Source organism: Oxyura jamaicensis, chromosome 18, assembly GCF_011077185.1.
Source record: "Oxyura jamaicensis isolate SHBP4307 breed ruddy duck chromosome 18, BPBGC_Ojam_1.0, whole genome shotgun sequence".
NCBI lineage: Eukaryota > Metazoa > Chordata > Aves > Anseriformes > Anatidae > Oxyura > Oxyura jamaicensis.
The window spans coordinates 6,088,709-6,110,784 of NC_048910.1; the positions used below are offsets into that span (position 1 = coordinate 6,088,709).

General features: G+C 54.7%; 2 protein-coding genes and 1 long non-coding RNA gene across 8 annotated transcripts in view; 2 read left to right on the plus strand and 1 right to left on the minus strand.

Annotated features, from left to right (window-relative positions):
- Positions 1-22,076, minus strand: part of OTOP2 (otopetrin 2) — a 25,396-nt gene continuing 3,320 nt past the window's right edge. The window contains exons 2-8 of one of the 2 annotated variants that reach the window (XM_035342346.1): positions 6,976-7,163; positions 5,929-6,354; positions 5,318-5,454; positions 4,656-4,714; positions 3,807-3,940; positions 2,468-3,357; positions 1-1,561 (exon numbers count right to left, since the gene is read on the minus strand). In XM_035342346.1, coding sequence (XP_035198237.1) covers positions 1,391-1,561; positions 2,468-3,357; positions 3,807-3,940; positions 4,656-4,714; positions 5,318-5,454; positions 5,929-6,322 — 1,785 coding nt within the window. In that variant the 5' untranslated portion in view covers positions 6,323-6,354; positions 6,976-7,163 and the 3' untranslated portion in view covers positions 1-1,390. Of the gene's footprint in view, positions 1,562-2,467; positions 3,358-3,806; positions 3,941-4,655; positions 4,715-5,317; positions 5,455-5,928; positions 6,358-6,975; positions 7,164-22,076 lie in introns of both variants that reach the window. The other variant, XM_035342345.1, reaches the window with a different exon arrangement.
- Positions 8,980-18,560, plus strand: USH1G (USH1 protein network component sans). Of its 2 annotated transcripts, XM_035342352.1 has the most exons (3): positions 8,980-9,941; positions 16,175-17,416; positions 18,145-18,560. In XM_035342352.1, the coding sequence occupies exons 1-3, from the start codon at positions 9,778-9,780 to the stop codon at positions 18,146-18,148; spliced, it is 1,410 nt and encodes a 469-aa protein (XP_035198243.1). In that variant the 5' UTR covers positions 8,980-9,777; the 3' UTR covers positions 18,149-18,560. The 2 variants fall into 2 exon arrangements, with proteins under 2 accessions (XP_035198243.1, XP_035198242.1); XM_035342351.1 differs by having other exon boundaries at positions 16,175-18,560.
- The window catches only part of LOC118175804, a 9,046-nt gene continuing 6,110 nt past the window's right edge, over positions 19,141-22,076 (plus strand). For all 4 annotated transcript variants that reach the window (XR_004755134.1, XR_004755133.1, XR_004755135.1 and 1 more), the window contains exon 1: positions 19,141-21,593. This is a non-coding gene — a long non-coding RNA (uncharacterized LOC118175804). The remainder of the gene's footprint in view (positions 21,594-22,076) is intronic.

A 22,076-nucleotide genomic window follows, 5' to 3' on the forward strand; every position in this document is an offset into this window, starting at 1 on the left:
AATACCATGATTTCCTTTTATTTTTATTTTTTTTTCCTTTGGCAGATGCACACATGTCTGTAGGAAAAATCTGAAAGATTTCTGCCGCCTGTGCACTATTCTTTCTTTGAACAATAACCTTGGATGTCTCAGGGCACAGGCAAAGCTCGGCTGTGCCATTTTGGCACTCATCTTCCCTGCCGAGTGACACCAGGCGGCACGGGCTTCCCACGTCTCCGCTTGGCCTCTGGACACGGTGGACGGCCCGTTTCTACCTGCTGCAGCCCAGGAGTCCTGCCTGGGCTGAAAGCCTCCTCAACCATACCATGGTTCATGGAGGGCTGTAGGCACCCAGAAATTCATGCCGGGGCTGTGCTCACGGCCTCAGTGCCCGCACGGGCTGGCAGGTGTAGTGCAATCGTACCTTGAGGGCATGGGAGATCAAGGGCGAGTTGTAGCATTGGACTGATTGCTGTGTTGCAGGGCGCAGAAGGTCCCTCTAGGAGGTCAGAGTTACAGTGAAAATCAATAAATAATCTCGTGTACAAAAATGTTTGCATATTAAAAAAAAATCATCATCTATTAAAAAAAAAAAAAAAAGAAAGAAAAACAAATCTCTTCATCATTCTGTATTGCCCATAGGATCTTTATGGTTCTTGAGCCCTGATTTGGGAAAAAATGGGAGAAAAGCGTGCTTCAACCTTGTCAGGGCCAGCTCAGGACCGCGCACAGCACTCCCTCCTGGCACAGAAAGCTTCCTCCAGGAGGAAGGGAAACAGCAGGGGCTGATACAGAGAAGGGGTGAGAGGGCCAGTTGAAATGGGCAATACAAAGAGGAAGGATCCAGCATTTCCCAAAGCCTTTTTTGATCGCTTGTTTTTCACATCTCTGCAGGGGAGTGGTTTCTCACTGGCCGTACCAGAAGGTGAGTGGTTTCCCTTTCTTTGCCTTCCACAGCTGGGTTAGCCCCTCATGCCCACTGGTCTCTGCGTGCAGGCAGGATTGGGCCCGTTTGCAGGCAGACACTGACTGTCCAACGGGGCTGAGCACCCACCCCATGGGAGAGTAAGTCAGTGGCATGGAGTGAACAGGCTCTTAAGAAGGAAAGCATGTGTCTTTGCATGAATCAAGGGTAATTACTGTGATCCTATGCTGGATCCCTTTTTTCTTTTAAGCTCTAAGAACTTCAGACACACATATGCACATCCATCCACACACAAGTAGCAAAAATAAAATCTGGTCTATGTTTGGATGATCTTCACTGACAGTTCAGAAACACGCCAACACTGCGAGGGTACATGATTCAGGCAGTGCTGGGAATCCCTCGGGACCCCTGGGCAGTCTCCCAACCCTGGGGTGGGAGGAAGGTGGATTGCTTGAGGAGGATCTCATCTTCCTTGAAAGAGATTCTTTAGGACATGATGTAGACCTCCAGCAAACTGGCCACTGCATGCATTCGGTAGAAGATCCCAAAGGGCAGGCAAATGTCCACAATAGCCGGCCACATGGAATCGCCATAGAAGTTCAGTTCTGTATCGTTGTCGAAGTGGGGCCGGGCACCAAACGCTGGCATGATCCAGAGCTGTTTGAGGAAATGGGAGAATAACGCTGTGGTGAGAAAGGTGTATGGTGGAGCAAGCACCTGCAATGACAGCTCCCGAGAGAGATGAAGAAAGAACAACCTTCTGAGAGTGAGACCAATGCAAGGAGCTCCTGTTCACAATCAAGATCAAGTATGAGCTAGCGTTGTACTGAAAGAACAGTTTCAATTCATGCACAGAAGATGGATTTGGAAGAAGGTGAGCATGTCGTATGTCAGCGTGGACGTGGCCTGCTCAGGCTCTGGGAGGAGCAAGCATGGGTAGGGTTGGGCTGGCAGCAGCTTGGGCTGCTCGTGCTTGGTGTGCGTAAGTTGAGCTCAGAAGCTCAGCCGGAGTGTGTGTGGTTGGGTGGGAGTCGCCAGCATGTTATTTATCAGTTGATACGTAAAGTGAGTTAGAGGATGTGATGCATTGACCAGCTGGGAATTTGGAGGCTCTCTAGAGATGTAATGTGTAGCTTGGCACCTTCGAAGGTGCAGCTGTAATCCTTCTTTGAATCCACCCAACATCCTTTCCTTGGGTGAGTAAGAGAAGGATTTAATCTATTTTATTGTGTTTAGTAAGCTACTCTACTATCTACTGATACTCAATGAAACTACTGTAACTGATTCTTTTGTACCCACCGATTTTATTGTCTGATATTCTGTTGATAGCTGATGTCGTCTCTCAGCAAAGGCTAAAATATCTTAACTCTGGGACAGTTGCTCTTTTAAATGACAAGGAAATTAGAGCACTTAAAAATGTAAATAAGTCCACTCCCTGTGTAGTGGAAGCACAGAAAAGATGGTTTTTGTATGGGCCCCATCCTTTCCAAGTATCTTTCAGCCATTTGTGCTTGCTCCCCTCTCCCCCCACCCTGAGAAACTCTTCTGTCTGCATGTACTCACTATGATGTTGCTCAGGAGGAGGAACGTGGAGATCTCCCTTAAGCACTTCCTCCTCCAGTTCATCTTCTTGGGGGCCGTGAGGGACCGCACGAGGTCGGAAGGAAGGCTGGCCTCAGTGCCAGGGGCAGTGCTAGGTGCCAAGGTGCTGCCGCCGTCGGGCACACGGAGGGACACGGCACTGACGTTGACAAAGGTGAGACCGCAGAGGTCCTTCTGGCGGGAACCGTGCTTGTGGTCCTCCTTGGGGGGCTGCCGATGAAGGCCTTCGATGATGAAGATGTTCTGGAAGGTGTGCTGGGCGATCATCAGGAGGGCGTAGGTCAGGTTGAGTGCACTGATGGCGTCCCTTGGTGTGCTGGCCACAATGGCCACGATGGAGTAGTAAGAAATAGCGTACTGCCCCAGGGCTGCGCCCATCAGCAGGGCCACGTCCAGGGTCCTGGTCGGGTTCTTGTGCCGGTCCATGTCTCTCTTGTCAAAGCGGTAGATGACGGAGCCTCCGATGCAGACGAGAGACATCAGGCCCAGACACACGATGTTGAAGATGTAGTACATGGTGAGTGCTTGGCCTTTCTTGCTGGATTCGGTGCTGGAGTTTACCTGCACCTCATAAACGATAAGGACTCCCAGGCCGCTCACCAGAATGATGAGGCCCAACACGATGCCTACAAAGAAGGTCCTTCGGAAGAGCCTGAACTTCAGGCGGTGGATGTGGTGGGAGTGGTGGTCTATAAAGCGGCCAACGTTCTTCCACATGACGTAAACCATGGCGGAGGCAAACAGGCTGTACTCAATGTTAAAGGGGTACAGCCAGAAGTAGCCATTCTTGAAAATCTGGCAGATTTGGCTGTTGCAATTGCAAACTTCAGCTGAGCTACTTCTCATTCCCACTGAAAAAGATAAAAACACATAGATGCATTACAGCTAGAGACCAGCACTTATTAGCAGCCACAAAGGACTGGATGGTTGGGATCAGTGAAAAACAAGACCAAGGACATAAGAATACATGACCTTTGAAAACAAGGACGCATCAACCTCAGCTTTTTGGTGTATGTGCTTTTTCTGAAGAAGTTAGACAGGTGGCAGCTTAAATCTCTTTTTCCCTCCCTTCTTCCTTCTTATCCCATTTGTCCAGACCCCTCCACCTTCCCCTCTCCTCTGTGATGCACATTGAAGAAATGAATATTAAGACCTGGCTTTTCATGTACCGGCTCTTAAAGGAACCTTCAGCTCCAGATGGGCCTTCTGAAAATGTCCTGATAAAACCTGAACTAGAGATCAATTTCTACCCCAAGGGTTCAATTCCTGTACCAGATGGCTTCACAAATAGGCAAATTACCTTTCAGGAGCCATCTGAGGAGGTCATCTGTCACATTTTTCTTCAACTTTGAGTGTGCTTTGTGAACAGACTCGTCTGTCACTGCAGACATCCACACCGCTAAGTTTGTAGTCAGAGTTAGCATCAAGCCGCACCTGCAGAAGAAGGAGGAGGATCCCCAGATTAAGACAATGGCCCTAGGCCATGTTGCTCCCATCCACGTTATAGACTTGTGCGTGTGACCAGAGGGACTGTGGGAGCTGCCTGAAGTGGTTTGAGGACTCTGTAGTAGTCAGGGCTAGAAGTCCTAACCCTTTGCTTTGTTCTTACTCTCTTCCTACTTTTTGTCCATGCTCATGAGAGTTAGCAAAACCTGAATCCTCCTGTTGGTTTTGGAGGAGCTTCTCAATAGGGAATAGATTAGTAGGTCTGGGTGGCTGGGTTGGTCTCCAGTGTTGCAAAAGTGGACAAGATCTTGTTTCTTTTTTTTTCTCTCTCTCTCTCTCTCTTTTTTTTTTTTTTTTTTTTTAGCCTGACTAGCCCACTGCATCTTTGCTTTACACAGGGAAGCTGAAGTCAGCTATAAAGCATTTTATTTAATGCTAATTATTTATTTAATACTAATCTGCTTGAGTGATGCTCGTATTCTTGAACTAGATTTCAGCCCTGCTCAATCGGTAGGTCATAAACCTCAGTGGGTATGAGCTGGGATCTCAGACTAGCTGGAAACTCAGCAGTTTTAACTTTGGCTAGCATTAAGGGAGGTGGGATTATCCCCTTGTTGCATCTCAGCCGAGTGACAGAGTGCAGCAGATTCGCAGTGGCCCCGTTTTTCTGGACCAGTGGGATTCAAAGAGAAGCAGTGCTCACCTGGTAACATTCAGGTGGACATGGACGCAGTCTTTGGCAGAGATCCACAGGAAGTATGTCTGGCAAGGACACAAGAAGAAAAAGAAAGCTTTATTGCAGGAAAGCCATTGTTCTGAAGCAGGGATCTCTCTTTAGCTTTGGTCCAGCTGGGCACAGGCTGTGAGCCCATAGGCCTGCCCATTTTTTTTGCTGGCTGCGGTCTGTCCTTTGCTCCCACTGCCCCTGCTCTGCCCATGCCCAAACCCTATTCCTACCTAAATTGTCCCTATCCAACCTCTTTCCACATTGGTATTGTCCCAGAGCAGGTGGTCCTCTGTGCAGGGACTGCAAACTGCAAGGCAGTCCCTGCCCTGCCCGTCCTCCTCCTCTCTCTTCTTCATGGGAAAGACCTGGCTGCATGCTGCTTAGAGCCTGTGGCAAGCCATCCTGGCGTAAATCCAACTGTCACAGGCTGGGACCGCTTCGAATCAATGCCTCAAAGCGAGTTGCCACAGCTGGAAGTTGCTGTGGTTTGCTGGAGATGACGTTTGCTGAGGCTGGGCTGAATTGAGCCGCCTGCATTTGCCGCAGAGGGAGCTGCCCTACGTCCGTGAGACTGGAGCTCCTTCCCCTGGTGGCTCTGTCCCTCTGCAACTCCCCAGGGCACAGCGCAGCCGCCTCACCTGGACAACCACGAATATTGCTTGCACAATGGGGTAGATGATTTTGATCGCAGACAGGCAGCTGTAGAAGCTGGAGTAATATCCTATTTTGAACACATCCATGACAAGGCTGAAAATGGCAAACAGGATCAGGCCTCCTGTTGAAGAACCAGAATATTTGTGGTTGGAGAGATGTATGCACATGGGATAATGCAGATGGGGGAAAGGAAGAGGAGGAACTACTGTCATGGAGGGGCTTTGCTTCTACCTCAGTTATTCCTCTCCCACCACCCAAATCATGGAGTAATTTTGGCTAGAAGGGATTTCAGAAAGTCATCTGGATCAACACTCCACCGTTACGGGGACTAACAGGTTTTGCAATGGAAAATGGCAAGGCTGGGAAGGAGCCTGGTGTTGTAAAGAGCTGAGAGCCCTTGCAGGTAAAGGGAGACCTGGCAGTGAAGCCAGGGGAGGGACTAGGAGCAGACCTGAAGCAGGGCATGATGCTACACCCCAGCACGGGATAAGGAGCCTGTGCCCCTGGCAGTCGGTCCTTCTTGTAGTACTTAATGCGCACGTGAACTGTTCAGCCTGGCTCTCACCTCCAGCATTTGCCCCCCGAGAGCTCCTACCTCTCAGCCAGATGGGTCCAGCGTGGGAGTCTTTGCAGAGGATGGCATCTGGGCACCGGGCGGTGCTGACGAGGTAGAAGATGATCCAGATGATGACTATCAGCATCATGACGGTCAGCAGGAAGAAGACGTCGTAATCGTGCACGGCAATTTTCTCAAAAGCCCCGCTGCTCACCAGCGTGCAGGCCAGCAGGGCTAAGTGCACGGCCAGCAGGATGGAGAACATGCGGCCGCCCTTTTTCCACACTTCCTTGGAGGCTGGAGTGGAGGGCTGGTGGCTATAAGGTGCTATCTGGCTCGAAGCCAGGCTGGCTTTGTCATCCTTGTGTCCGCAGCCCATGCTGGAGTTGGAGCGTCGGATCTCGCTGTCCTTCCGCACGGGCTCTTCAGTCATGGTTCAGCTAATGCTGTGGCTGAGGGTTGATGCTGCTGGGAGGAGAGGCCGTGAATGAGAAAGGTCACTTCATTTTGAATACTCCAGGGCTGGACCAAAGTGAGACGTGGTGTGAGGAGGAGAGAACGTATGGGGGAATGGGAAAGGCTGGGACAGGAAGCACAAAAAGAAGGACGGGCTCATTTTCATGCCTTTTCTTCCCGGTTCCCTGAAGGCTGTATTCTTTCTTATGATGCTCTTGCCTGGGGAGATCCCAGGTCAATTTGACAAAGCATGCCTAGTTTGCCACACCACATATTTATTGGTATTTATTGATATAAGATACTGGAAAAGCACCTGAAAAGCACTCCTAACCTCAAATACCCTGAGGCAAATATCCAACGTGGTTTGATTTCTAAATGTCAGCCACTACACGTTCAGAGAGAACGTCATACTTCTTGGCTCAGAAGCAGGCCGCTGAAAGGTAAGGAAGCCCTGGGTGTCTTTGGAACCTCGCACCGTAGTTTATAGCAGTTCCTGTAAAAGTGCTACGAGCTGTGTCTGCTCTCATCCCTTCTAAAGCCCCTTCTCTGTGCCAGGCTTGGGTCTTCATTGGTTCTCTACGAAAAGCCCAAAAAGCAAAGTAACTGTTCAGACTGAGCCGTTCCACCAACCTGCTGTGCTGCCTGGAATCCAAATCTCTGCTCTCGCCAGGCTGAGAAGTTCCCCTGGTGCCGCACTTTGGTCAGCCAAAGAATTTATACCCGTTGGGATGGCTCTGTGATTTACACCATGTCTGGAGCTGGCAGCAGCGCTTCACGGGCTTCTCAGGGAAACTCACATGATCCATTTTAGGCAATAGCTGATTTGGGGGAAGCAGGAGAGAGATAAGGGTTATTTACCTGGGGAGGGCACGAGGTGAGCGAGCTGCTGAGAAAGGCGCAGACCGCTCGGGCACAGGGTCACAGTTGCCATAGACAGAGCAAAGCCACCCCACCAAATGGATTTCCCTGCAGGGACAAGATTTCATCCCTTGAAAGAAGATGCTTTAGGTGATGAACTCTTTTTGCTGACGATTTTGGGCTTGGCTTTTTGGTTAACTGAGCACGGTAAATACTGTGCCTCACCCCGTACAATTCCCATCAGGGCTATGAGCCTGCCCCACACGGGAAAGTTTTTGAGGAAAAAGAAGAAATTTGCATTTTTATCTATTCACTGCCAAGGGCAGCCCCTTTTGCACAATGTCAACAAGGAGGAAGGTTTAGCACAAGAACGGAGCAGGATTTGGAGACCGGGATCCGTGTTCCCCTTTGCTGGCATGCTGCCCTTCACTTGTTGGGGTGGGGTCACCTCTCTCTGGCCCTTGGGAGCCGAACTTCTGCTCCAAGGAGAAACAAGCCATGGTGCAAAACATGGGGCAGGTGGGATTCAAGCCTTTGCTATGTTGGAGGCAGAGACTTTTTCCTCCAGCTCTTGGAGGAGAGATATCCCAACAGGCGAGGTGGTGAGACCTGGGGCAGTTTTAGGGACGAGTCTTATTCCTTTATGAGGCAGCCTCTTGTAGAGCTTTTCCTCATCATTTATGAGTTCAGGCACGGGCCCTTCCATGCCACTCACACCCCACAGCCCGACAGGGCTCCTGCGACCAGATCCAGCCTCACCCCAGGCCCCTGGCACTGCGGGGACGAGCGGTGGTGACCCCAATGCCCAGCCCGGGGACACCTCCGTGCGTCTTGCCCGTGCTGCCACCAGCTTGCTGCCACCCACCCTGCTGGCTGTGCTCATCCACACAGGTTGGGGTTTTTGGGGTTGGGCAGCTGAACTGTTCTCACTCTGTTGCCTTTCCCAGGGAAAGCCCAGACCCCCAGTGCAGCACGTGGGAGCTGGTAATGGTTATGTTTTGCAGGGGTTTAGTAAGAGTCTGCAGAAGCCAGAGGCGTGCAGACCCCCCCAGGCTACATGCACTGATTTATTCTCCCTCATTTGTCCTTAACAGCCAGCAACAGAGGAAAGAGTATTTTCTGCCTTGGGCAATGCTCCCTATCCCCCGTGGGAGCCGCCATACAGCACGGTAGTAATAACAAGCTTAATTAGTAATAGTACGCGAATCATTAAATAACCTCGGTAATGAATTGCAGACATTACTACGCTGCTTTTCACCTGAAGAATCCCAGCGGCAAATACCTCTGTGTCTGCTGCATCCGTCAGGACTCGCCCGGGGAGGCCGAGCGGGTGAGTACAAACCCGTCGGTGCGAGCGTGCCCTGCAGGGCACTTACAGGTGTCTCCGGGCAGCCGGCACCGTGACTCAGTGCCGGTCACCCCGGGTTTAATCACTGCAGCTTCTGCAGGTGCACCCGGGGGCTGCTTTGGGGCCACCCTGCTCTCATGGGGCATTTCATTGCTTAGAAGAATAAGCTGCATTTCTTTTTGGGTTTCCTCCTTCTCTTGCCTCTCCGTTCATTACCTTTCAGCCTGCTCTTTCAGTCTTTCTCCTTTCCTCTGTTCTCCCTTTCTCGCTGCTGTCCCAGCCCTGCTCAGTGGCTGTATGCCATCCTAGGACCTTGGTGGCAGATGTGGGCTCATCCCCGGATCCCCCGTCCCCAGAGCCAGGGCACTCGGCCACCAAAGCACCGGGGTCCTGCAGGGCTGGGGCTGTGTGGGAGAGGAGCAGGAAATTCCTCCTCCTGGCAGCATGGCCCAGGGTCTGCGGTTCTCCCCGTGGCACAACGTCCTGTGACAGCCCCGTGCCTCAGCCAGCACCGGGCTCGGTGTCTCCCGACAGCAGAGGGTGCCCCGGGCCTGGGAATCCTGCGAGAGCCAGCTCTGGGGTGGAGGCATCGCTCGGGATGCTCAGCTCCCTGCAGAAATTTAGTGTTGGTATAAAGGCTGCTGGAGGACAGACACAGCCCCTCTAGCACACCGTGGCAGAAGAACTGGGACACGGACAGGAGCGGTTTGGGGCTCCTACAGCTCCCTGCTGCTCCTGCGCTGACGGGGCTGTGAGTGCAGGCAGGGGGCTCCTGCTCCATCGGCCCACTGATGCTGCCCCACTGGCTGTGAGGGGGGCTCAGGAGCGGATAGCAGGCAGGATACGGCCCATGAGACTTTTGTGCAGCTCCGCTTACGGGATATTTCATCCTTACAAGCTATTACTGAGTGACCCTGAACCCACGGTGTTCTGCTGAGCCTGGCACAGCGATGCTGCTTAATTGGAGCTTTTAATGTGCTGCGGAGCTGGCGCGTGAAAGGTTCCCTGCGAGGAGCCGCCAGCGCCGGAGGACGTTTAGGACCCAGGGGAAGCAGCGCAGAGCGTGGCTGGAAGGAGCTCCTGCCTCCCGGCCAGGACTTCTCAGGTGTCCTGGCACGGCGGAGCTGTGCGAGGCGAGCTGGGCCCTCCTGGCAGCTCCCCGTCCCCATGCCCACCCCGTGAGCCCCCCACGCACCCATGCGCTCGCCCAGGGCCCGCTCGGCACCATGAACGACCAGTACCACCGAGCAGCCCGGGACGGCTACCTGGACCTGCTGAAGGAAGCCACCAAGAAGGACCTCAACTCGCCAGACGAGGATGGCATGACCCCGACCCTCTGGGCTGCCTACCACGGCAACCTCGATGCCCTGCGCCTCATCGTCAGCAGAGGGTGAGTGCTGGCGGGTGCTCGGTGCCGTTCCCCAGGGACAGGGTAGCTCGGACCCCGGCTTTCCCCCTTTTCCTTGCTCACAGGTCAGCGTGGGTGCAGGTGCTCCACAAACTGGTAGTTTCTGTCCATAACGCCTCCCCTCCTGTCCCCAACTCATTATATCTTGCTCCCTGTGGTGCTTTAAGTCTGATCCTATGCTTTTGGTGACCACTGTGTGTTTTTCCCGGTTCTCTGACCCTATAACTGCCCGTGGCCTTGCTCCTGCCCCAAACCCCTCCTGCAGCTCCCCAAGTAGGGCTGGGTCCCCCCTGCAAGTGCCTTGTGGTCCTGGGTCAGGTCCCGTAAGGACAGGCAGAGCTAAAATGCCAGCACATCAGGTCACTGCCACAAAGGCAGCCCTTAGCCCTTCTAAATGAGGGGGCACAGACAATAAGAGCTCCTTCTGTCCCACAAAACGCTCACACAGAGAGACGTGTGCTGTGCCAGCTGGCAGCAGGTGATGTTCCTCTGCTCTACCCAAAGCTAGGTCTGAGTGTGTGCCCCACCAGCAGCCTGTTTTGTACGTGCAGCCTGGAAAATTTAGGAGCAGATCCTACAAGAGCAGATTTCTTCCAGTGGGGCTGCTCCGTGCTGATGCCTCCCTCAGCTCCTCCGTCGGGGCTACCAGATGTGAGGGTCCCCGGCACCACCGGCGTGGATGTGTGGAGAGGGGGCAGTGGGACTGGGAGGGCGTTATGCTTTGCTGGGGGGAGGCTTTGTTGGTTTTTCTTCTGATATGGAGGAATAGTGCTGGGGCCGGGACGTACGCTGCGCCTCCTGGGATGGGCTCGGTGCTCCTCCTGGGTCAGGGCTCAGCGGGGCCGTCAGCTCCCAAGCTGAGATTTCCCTGCCTGGGCTGCGTTTGCAGCTCTCCTTTGTACGAGGTTGGCTGCATCCCAGCTGTGCTTGTTCGTGGGCTCAGCCCCTCCTGATGCTCCGGCTGGCTTGTGTAAAACCTTCAGCCTGGCCCGCTGCGTTTACAGGCAGAGCTCTGTCACACCTTGCTGCCCTTCCTTTGTAAAGGGTTTTCTCTTCAGATCCGGGCTGTGTAGAGTTGCTTTGGGAAGTCCTTGAGTGCCTGTTCCTTGAGTGCCTGTTGAGTGAGGATGTTCTCAGGGCAGGCACCGTGCTCTGAGCGGTGTCCCCCAGGAGGTGATGCCACGGGATGCGGCCCAGACCATGCAGCTGCATCAGGAGCTGCTCTCCTGTGTGCACCCATCGCCTGACTTGTGGCATGTGGTGTCACAGCCACCGGGGGACAAAGCGGGGGCTGTGGGACTTGTTGGGAGTGACAATCACTCCCAAAATCACTTGTTGGGGCACAATCACAGCTTGGCAGTGATTGTGCCCAGCACTGTTAGAAAACATGCGAGACAGAAGCAGAAATCTGCTGCGAGCTCTGGGAAATTGCCACCCAGAGGGATGAGGGCAGCAGCTCTGGGGATGGGACCCGGACAGAGGAAATGGTTCCAAAGATGCTCGGATGGCCAAGAGCCTTTCTGGAGGGGCATTTGCCCAAAGCCTGCCCTGCGCTGCTCCCACGCAGCCATGCTAGCAGCTCCTGCCTCTCCACAAATCCCAAGGGCTGCTTCACCGCAGAGGGGCCCCTTTTATAAATTCGCGTTGGATTAAAAGGTCCTAGTGGATGTGTCTGAGAGCAGCTTGGCTGTAGTTTAATTAACAGCCTAATATACATTTGCTCCTGACAGGAAAATAGCGCGGCAGAGACTCGGTGCCCTTTAGGTGATGGATGGGGGAGCGAAGCATTTGTCTGTGGGGCTGCAGGGTGCATTTACAGCCGTGTGCTCATCTCCTTGCCCAGCACCATGCAGAAACCAGCAAAGCCTCCTCGTCCCTGCAACCGATGCTGGATGCAAAAAGAATGGAAAAGTTCCCAGGCAGGGCTGCCAGGCAGGGGAAAAGGCTCTGGGGTTGAGGGGAGGTGGAGGGGTCTCGGGGGCACCTGGAAATGCCCAATCCTCCTTGCCAGCACGGTGCAGTGGTGCTGGCAGTGGGCAGGCTGTTTCCCAATGCCTCAGCAAGGCTCTGGGGGCAAAAATCACCGCTCCTGTCCTGCCCCCCCCCCCCCCCCCCCCCGCCCCCCCCCCCCTTAGGATCAGCTCTGCTCCATCGCCAGTGAAGGAGCTGTGCTTGTGTGCCTGCGCGTTCAGCGGGTGGTGGCGTGGGGCTGAGATGGGGAGAGGGAAATAAAGTCCAGCAAATCTGTTGGTGGATCCTTGAGGAAGGTTTGTCATCTCAGCCTGCAGAGAAGGGGTAACAAAGCGGGCTTGTTGCTCTGTCCAGGCTGGAGCAGGAGAGATGGTGCTGTAATGGCCGGTGACATGTCTGTGCCTTGGTGCCACTTTTGCAAGGTGATGGAGAGAAGGGACGGGATGGAGGCATTATCACTGCCTCGTCCATCTTGTTAGCAGCACAAAAAGCCTTTTTCTTCCTCCTGGCTGGGCTCCAGTGAGGGAAACAAACCCAATTAGTGTGACGGCTGGGAAAAGAGGCTCACTGGCATTTAGTGTCGCGGATTTTCAGAGGCAGTAATTCCTCAGCACGGTTTGTTAGCACCGCCGTGCTGGTGACGGGCATCCATCCAGCTCCAGGTCTCCAGGGGCCGGAGGGCCTCTGCTGGGAGCAGCAGGTCTCCTAGCCTTGGAGTGGCCCACAGGGGAGCTGAGGATGTGTCTTTCCACCAGACAGGTTGGCAGCAGGGACTGCACCTCCATGCAGTGGGGCTGGCGACCACTCTGAGCAGTGTGGCTGTGCTGGTAGGGAGCTTCCCTTGGAGGATGGCCTGTGACCGTCAGCCTTACCTAAAGCAGCTGGCGCTAGATTTTAAGGGATCTGAGCCTGCTGGAGGAAAGCTGAATCCTGCACTTAGCACCACCTGGGCAGAGCTTGGGATGCAGGACCTATGGGGTCCCAAACTCATCTTTGCTGCTCTGCGCCAGGCTTTGCTTGCATCAACACCCTGACTGCTGAAGCCATTGCCGTGCTAAAGCTGTCTGGCTTTTCCTCAAGCCATAAACGTTTTTCTCCTCTTCCCATGAAAAATACCACCGCATGTTTTGCAGGAGCTGGCTGGCTGCTTGCGGATCAGAGGCCCTGATCCTTCGTGCACCTCCACGAGTGTGCCTGCTGGGGGCTGAGCCAGCCCATTGCCATCGGAGGAACTCTGCACGTGCAGCCGGGGAAGGACGGGCGTGCGTGTCGGTGGATTCCCAGGGTAATTGGGATCCCACGGGGAAGCAGAGGGGAAAAGCCGGCAGGAAGGGAGTGAGCGTGCGCGTCACGGTGAGAAGGCAGTGACTCAGGAGATGCACACGTCCACCCGAGGGGCTCAATTAACAGCCTTTTTAATAATGATTATTACGGGAGTTGACTCAGCACCTGACAACGCTTTGAAGCTGAGAAGCGCTGCGCTTCACACCTGTTATTAAAATGTGTTCCCACTTAGTGGACCCTGCAGTCAGCATCTGCTGGTGTGCAGCACCCTCGAGGTGAAGTTTTGCCCAGGCTGACACCTGCCAGAGGGAGGGCCTCGTGTTTATTATCGGTGCTGGATCACACAGGTCTACTTTGCAAGTCACCATTCTTCTTTCCTGTTTTTTAGTGCCTCCGGCAGACATTTATAGGACAAAGGGACCTAGAGATCTAATTTTGCTCTAATACTTTTGTTCCTAGGCAGTGGAAATGTCCAGGGAAAGCTGCTTTTGATGCTCTTTCCTCTCACTTATTCTCTGAAGCAATGAAAAGCATGAGCAAAGCAGATCTTCAAATATGCATCCCCCGGGACCTCTCTGGCTTTGCTTTTTGCCAGCCAAACCAGGAAGAGAATGGGCCCTGAGACGTACGGTATGGATGAAGCGTCTGCATGCTTGCCGTGGGGAGCAAGATTGCTTAAGTCCCTGTCCAAACCACCAGTCCCTGTACCTGTGGGGAGCCTCCTGGTGCCCTGGCCCCCGGCTGTGCCCGTGGGAGCTGACACAGCTCCTTGTGCCCACCCAGAGCACATGGAAGCGAGCCAAGGACCCTTCACGCACCGGAGTCCCACCGCCAGCTCTGGCAGTTCCAGTTTCGCTGGCTCTTTAATCCAGCCCCATCAATAATTTACTCCTCTCTTGCAAATCATCAAATATTTATCCCCCCGTGAATTTCCCAGCCTGGACATGTCACTACGAGGGTAGACGGGCGGGCTAAGGAGTTACTGCCCCAGGAGCGTGGCGGTGCCACAGGACCGGCTCCTCTCCTCCCCAGCTGGCTGCACAGCTCCTCAGTCCCTGTAACCTCCTGGCCTTTCTCCTACCTAGCACCCTTCCAGGCCTCATCTTTGAAGCCTTCCTCTGCTGCTGTGAGAGATCTTGTAGGATCTGGGATACAGAAAGAGGGCTGTACTCGCAGGGCTTGGTGAGCTTTCTGGCTCGCAGCGCTTGGCAAGCTTTCTGGCTTGGTTTCCTTCCACGGTTTTGAATCTTTTGACCAGCTGTTGCTGAACTTACCAGAAGGCTCAAGTTGTAGACTTACTAATTTTCTACAAGGTTTGTGAAAGTAGGTGTGTGTTGGAGAGCAGCCGCAGATGTTCCCACCAAGGGAACCTGGTAGTGGCTCCCAAGGCGTCCTGTTACGGGGCCTCGTGCTTGGGCTCTGGGGCTGGAGATGTGAAGCAGCACAGCTCTTGTGATCACCGCTGTCTTTCTCCAAAGTAACCTCTTATCCTCTCTCAAGTGAGAGGGGCTGCAGCACATGTGGGGCTTGGGGAGGGTTCTGGGCTCTGCAGATCCCAGCAGATCTCATCAATACAGGAGGCAGCCGGGAGTAAAATAACAGGCTGAGGGGCTCAAGGGTGCATTCACCTTCTGGACTTCTGGTTCCACTCTTTCTCTTGAGGGCCTGCAGAAAGCAACCCAATGCCCAAGCTGGCTGAACCCTCTTGCAGACACTTCCCCGCAGACCTGGGCCTGGTGCTGGGCACCTTGCGGTGGGAGAGCAGTGTTGAGCTCCTCTGGAGCTCGTTGGGAAGGGTGGTGAGGAAACAGCAGGAGCTGTGCTGAGTCATGGCTCTGCAGAGCCCTGATCCCCCGAGGGGAGCTGCTCCAGAGGGTGGTGGAGCTGCGGAGCCTTAATAAAGGCTTTGCCTCGGCCATGTGCATGAAGGAGAGCGCCGTGTTGACTGATACTGCTGCCGGCTGCATAGCATTAGCGCACTCGCTCAAGCGAAAGCTGGTGCCAGCAGGGGTGTGAACTCTCTCTTGTTTCAGCAGATCATAAATACAGAGGAATGCCAGGAGGATGAAGCTCCCTTCACTCCTAGGTTTGTGTCTGTCCCACCACAGGAGGCAGGAGATGTGGGCAGGCAGCTGTGCCCCATCAGCAGCACTGGGGTAGGGGCAGCATGGTGTGAGGAGAGATGCTAATTGCATTAGTCGAGTGTCCGGCTCTTGAGGAGTGCAGAAACCTAATCTCCACTTTCTCTGAAACTGGATTCTCAGGATGTGCTAATACCACTGCACTTCGAGCCATGCAATTGAAACCGAGCGTGGTGTGGCAAAAACCCCCACAGAACCCCATCCTCCAAGCCCATGCCAGCACCCTCGCTCTTGTTCCCCTCCGATGTTTTGCCCTTGGGGCCCTGGAGTCCCACAGGCACGAGCAAAGAGGAAGGTGGGGAGGTGCAGCAGTGGGTGGATGGCATTTCGTGGCGGTGCTGCCATCCTGGTGGGACGCTGTGGTGTCCCACCCAGGGCGTGGTGGACGGAGCGGTGTTTGGGGATGGCGCTCGGTGGAACCTGAACGAAGCCAAGAATCAGAGATGGGATCTGAGTGGTATTTAATGGGATGTTTGAGGTTTGAAATGTTAAGGCCTGAGCTGGAATCAGCCTCGTATCTCAGCTCTGGGCTAATCAGAATCCGGCCTGTCTTCCTCCAAAAACTGGTTTGGTGCAGGAACACGTGTCTCCTGAGAGCTGAATTCAAGTTGTGGGAATTACTACAGACTTGTCTGTCAGGCACGAGAATCCATGCCATTGTCCGCACCACCAAAAGTCTTAAAATTAGGTTGTAGAAGAGGACAAAAAAGTTCATTGTACTGATTTGCCCCGCACAGCTGCAATAGCCTGTTCTTTGCGACATATCTCAGTGGTCTGTCAGCCAAGCCTGCGTGCTAACCAGTCCTTTTCCTTGTCTAGGGGGGATCCAGACAAATGTGACATCTGGGGGAACACCCCCCTTCACCTGGCAGCAGCCAACGGCCACCTGAACTGCCTTTCCTTCCTCATCTCTTTTGGGGCCAACATCTGGTGCCTGGACAATGACTACCACACCCCGCTGGACATGGCAGCCATGAAGGGGCACATGGAGTGCGTGCGCTACCTGGACTCTATCGCTGCCAAGCAGAGCAGCCTCAACCCCAAGCTGGTGAGCAAGCTGAAGGACAAGGCCTTCCGTGACGCCGAGCGGAGGATCAAGGACTGCGTGAAGCTGCAGAAGAAACACCACGAGAGGATGGAGAAACGGTACAGAAAGGAGATGTCGGATAATTCAGACACCATGAGCTTCTCCAGCTACTCGAGTAGCACCTTAAGCAAGAAGTTCCAACACATGTCTATGGTGACGTCCCTGCCATACTCACAAGCCACCATCCACGGCACAGCCAAGGGAAAGACGAAAATACAGAAGAAGTTAGAGAAGAAGAAGCAGGTGGATGGGACATTCAAGATCTATGAGGATGGGAGGAAAAGCGTGCGCTCTCTGTCCGGCCTGCAGCTGGGGAACGACGTGATGTTTGTGAAGCAGGGCACATACGCCAGCCCCAAGGAGTGGACCCGCCGTAATATCAGAGACATGTTCCTCACGGATGAAGACACCGTCTCCCGTGCCATAAGTGACCCGGGTTTGCACATGGACTCGGCCCACTCAGAAGTCAGCACCGACTCTGGCCACGACTCCTTGTTCAACCGTCCCGGGCTGGGCACCATGGTGTTCAGGCGCAACTACGTCAGCAGTGGGCTCTTTGGGATCGGCCGGGAGGATGCCGGCATGCCGGGCGAAGGCGACACGGATGGGCTAGGTGTCAAACTGCGGAGCCGCCTGCAGCGCTCGCCAAGTCTCAACGATAGCATTGGCAGTGCCAACAGCCTGCAGGAGAGGAACGCAGAGGACCTACCCTGGGACGAGGTGGAGCTGGGATTAGATGATGATGACGAACCCGACACCAGCCCCTTGGAGACTTTTCTGGCTTCCCTGCACATGTTTGAGTTCATCTCCATCTTGAAGAAGGAAAAGATCGACTTGGAGGCCCTCATGCTGTGCTCAGACAATGACCTGAAGAGCATCAATATCCCACTGGGCCCCAGGAAAAAGATAGTTGATGCCATCCAGAGGAGACGGCAGACTCTGGAGAGGCCAGATGTCATTGTAGACACTGAACTGTAAGTAGCAGATGGGACCATTGAGTGATTAAACCTTTCAGCGGGTAGAGATTTGGAATCACGTAAGGTCTTGTTTTCAACCCACTTGGAAAAGTAGGAGCCCAGGTAATCTCAGTGCTTCTGTGGGTGGGCAAATTCCTGCTTGTGTGGAAACGATGAGAGTTCGGAGAGGTGGCAATAGTGTTCGTTACTCAACAGCCCTCGTGTGGCTTGGCAGGACGTGAAGTCCTTGTTTGGTTTCATAACCTACATGAATGCAGACTGCTCTGTGGTCTGATTCTTCTGAGTCCCTGTAGCTGGGATTTTCAACCACACTCATGCTTGCCTTGACTCTTCACCTTCTGAAGGCATGAAGAAATCAGCCCTGGTTGCCCAGTGGGAGCCGGCTGAGGGCAGTGCCCAGTGGCATTCACAATCCTTCCCCAGGTGCTTCAGATCTTACTCAAGACTTTGAAACTACATTATCTGGGTTGGAGTTGTTGCTCTTTTACGGTGTTCCCAGGGTTTGGTTGGCTTGGTTTGAGGACCACGGGCCTGCCGTTGAGGTGAATGGAAGGCATAAGTGGGGTCTCCCTGCTGTCACGTCCGCTGAGACCTCAAACCACTGTGTCGTTTGGGCTTCCCAGCCTTCAAATACCTGTGTGTTTCTTGCTGGTTCTGCTGCCTTCCAGCACAGCTCAATCTTGGATCCCCAGGGTACTGACAGCCTTTTCTCTTTCCTTTTGCAGATAGCAACAGCAGCATTTTATTACTTTTTTTTTTTTTTAAAAAAAAGCAAACAAACAAACAAACAAAAAACCAGTTCTAAGTTGCCAGAAAACACAAGCCAGAGACTCTCTTCCTGGGGCAGCTGAAAGCCACATCCATCCCCATCCATCCCTCCTGCTCCCTCGTTCTGCTCCCTGCCTGCGGGATGCTCTGGGGCAGTTTGTGGCGCGGAGGACGGCTGCTGAGATGGGACCGGGCAGCTTCCACCTGCTGACCTGAAGGGACGGTGGTCACCAGCTCCCTGCAGGAACAAGCGTGCCGCATGTGGCTGGAGCACTGCACGGCCATGGGCCGAGAGACCACGCGAAGCCATGGACTGAAGGAGCCGTGCGACGGTACTTCCAAGGGGACCCAAAATAAATAATTACACATGTTCTTTCTTGAGCAAGTGGTTGATTTGGAGTGCTGGGTGGAGGAGAAGGAGGGCTGGGGTGTCGTGGCGGCTCTCAAGGTCGTTGTTTGCGTTGGTACGTTGTTTGATGCTCTGTTTTCAGAAGGGAGTTTTGCTTACCTTGGTTTGAGGCTGTTCAGCTTGATATTTGCCAGCCCTGACTTCTGCCAGTGGGTGCTCAGCACATCCATGGGTCTGGTCCGTGCTGCCTAGAAAGTGCCAATCTGAAATGAAGATGCTGTTCCAAATGTCTTGGTAGTTGTCCTTCACTGCACTGGCCAGATGGCCGTCCCACGGAGGCAGTGTGTCTGTCCATCTCCGGGGCGCTTGGCTGCAGAAGCAGGGTGTGAGAAGGGCCTGGATTTGCACCCGGGCGCAGCGGAGAGCCTGGTCCGAGTGCCCCGATGCGTAACCCAGCTCTGATCCACAGCACTGGGTGTCTTATGCAGACCCATCACGTGTCTCACTGACCATTACGTTCAATTCCTGAGCTCCTACTGCAGCATTTTATGTACGAGCCCTGTGGATGGCTCCTGGTGGAAGGAGCATTTGCGGGGTGGGCTGGGGGCCTGCAGCCTGCCCGGCCCGCACCTGAGCAGTAACACAGCCTAATGGGAGGGTCAGCAGCCCCGTGCACACCAGACCCTGTCTGCACTGCCAATATGTTGGTCCAGGCTGTGCTGCAAACCTCTGGATTAGAGAAATGCCGCCCGGATCATTGGTGCTGGAACAGCTTCAGGTGAGATTGCCAAGCCACAACACATGGAGCGCCACCAGATAGCTCGCAGGTTATTTACAGAGGTACAGCACTGCTCTGCTGCAAGCAGCTGCGAAATGGATCACAGCAGGAATGAAACTATGGCCCTGATGAGCCCTTCCAACTCCCTGCTTGTCCTGCAAGCACTGGAAGGTCTCCTGGATCTTTGAGATCCGGGCTGGGGCAGCTCATTGCTGTCGGTCACATCCTGCCCCCCTGTTACAGCAGCTATCCAAGGGTGCACCCACTGCTGCAGAGCAGGACCCGGGATCCTGCCGGTCCTTCCAGGGAGAAAAGCCAGGCCCAGCCTTTGCAAGAAACACTGCTTGCTCTGGCAGGGCACAGGAACATGCGTGGGCTTAAATCCTGCCCCTAAGCAGAGGACTGCTTGCTTGGTGCATGGGGAGCTGGAGGAACGGGCTCTGGTACAGCTGGGTATTTATCCAGCCTCGTCTCAAGGATGCACATGTGAAGGAATAACCTGAGCACTGCTGGCAGGCACCCCGTGCTCACCCCAGCTCTGGGATCTGGCCACACTCGTCCCTTTGTGGCTGTGATGGCTGTGCTTTCTCTTGTGTAACGGGGGGCAGCACAAGCTGGAGCTGTAATCAGGCAGCTTTGCAAAGGCACCTCGGGCCAAAGCTGCCCTTTGCTTTTTAAGTATTTTTAACAGCTAAAAAAGCTTTTAGATTTTAAGTAAGTAGTCCTGCATAATTCTCAGCGTGACTTGCAGGCAGAAGGGCGAGTGCTCACATGTGCTGCACTCGCAGCAAGCCTGCGCAGGCTGAGGCTTTCCTCCGTCCCTCTCCCAAGCCCAGGCTGCCTGCACAGCAGTGCCCGGCTCACAAATGTCACAGCTCCCTCTGCCGGGACCCTGCCCGGGAGAGCAGGATGGGACCCGCTGCCAGCCTGGGCTGTGGGGCAGTGGGGACGCGGCGCAGCACCGGGATGGCCACCGGGACCCACCGTGCTCAGCACCATAACCCCAGGCTGGTGTGCAGGTGAGATGGAGGTGGGCACGCAGGGGGTGTCTGGGGTTTCACGCTCACTAACTCTCCCTTTTTATTTAGGACCACCCAAGCAGCTTCTGAAGTCACGCTGGTGCTGACAGAGGTACAAAGATCCCCTCTCCCAACTCGTCCCTCCTCCAGGAAAAGGTTGGGCTGAGAAGGGATGTGGCGGTACCTGAGTGCCGTGGGACAGGACCCCACGAGGCTCCAAACAAGCCCAGAAATGCTGCAAAGCTTGCTGGCCCCGAGTACGACATGCTCACCTCCACAACCACGGAGACAGACTGAAATTGAGCTGTGGCACCAAAGCTCTTTGAGCTCAGGCACATTGCTTGGCCGTGGCTCCTCATTTTCTTTTCAGACCATCTCCCACGACACACGTGGATGCAGCCTTTGCAGGGCAGGATGCTCAATGCCCCCATCCTGGGATGTGTCCCCTGCATCCCGCACCTCTTGTGTTGGACCTGGGCTCCGCTCATCTCTGGGACATGGAGAGGGAATGTGGTTGTCCCCTGTCCCTTGTCCCAGCCAGGCCCCGGCGCTGCTCGGCAGCCCGGCCGTGCCAGGTGAATCTCACCGGTGCTAATTGCATCTCCTCTGCAGCCGAGATCAACAAGCTCCTTTTGGAGTGGGTGCTTGTGAAAGCAGGGTGGAGGCCAGGGCTGGCACACCCTGGAGAACACCCTTAAATACCCTACCAAACAGAAACCCAGCCAGGCAGCAGGTTTCCCTGGCCCCGTGCTTCCAGCAAGCAAACACTGGTATCGCGCCCGCTCGGGTGGCCGGACCCAGCACGGAACCCGTGGACCTGGGTCCCTTAGTGCCCCAAACACCAAACCTCCCCATGCTGCTCCCTGTGTTAAATCAGGCTTCCCAGCAACATCAGTGCCCCGGGTTTAGCTCGGACACGTTCCCCCATCCCTGATGGTGCAGGAGACGCTGCGCACGGAGTGGAGCCAGCACGGCCACCCCATCCCCGAGCTGCCTCTTGGGCCAGCCCCAGCTCCTCGACCGAAGGAGCATCGCCCCCAGGAGTGAGGCCGATGCCCCAGCTGCAGCACGGCCCCTGTGAGGGCGATGTGCCAGCACACGCTGTCACTCGGTGCTTTTTTTTCTCTCCCTGTCCCTAGATGCTGAGCCCCCAGACCACGATCTGGAAGAGGAAGAAGGCAGCTGAGGGTTCTGGGGACGGCTGAAGCTGAGCAGTGCCGATGGTGGGCACCAAAAAGACCATCGCCCATGGGACACCAGGTAGGTCCTACGGCCGGCGGTGACCACACGGAGGTGGAGGCACCTCCCTTGGGCAGGAGCATCTCTGCCCGGTGCTCCTCGCTGCAGCCGGAGCGGTGACCGCCGGCAGTGCCAGTCGGAGGGGTGACACCAGGGTCCGGGACCTGCCGGGCCAGCGTGCGCGCCACTTGCTGAACAATTTCCTGCCCATCCCGGCAGGGATTCACTTCCTGGCCGGGCGGCTGAGTAACGACGTGCGTCGCAGGCAGGAGGGGGACGGCCAGGATGGAGGCAGCACCATGGGGGGGTCTGTGCCAATATGGCACTGGTGTGGCCAGGGTTGGGTGCGGCGCCTTGCTGGGGGGTTATGATGGCTTTGGGACCCTCTGTGGCTGGTTCTCAAACCCAAACTGCCCCCTGGGAGGGGAGGGTTCATAAATGTTAGCAAATAACAGGGCACGGCATGAGTTCTGCCTCCAAGCATCCTGGGGCCAAAGCTATCTC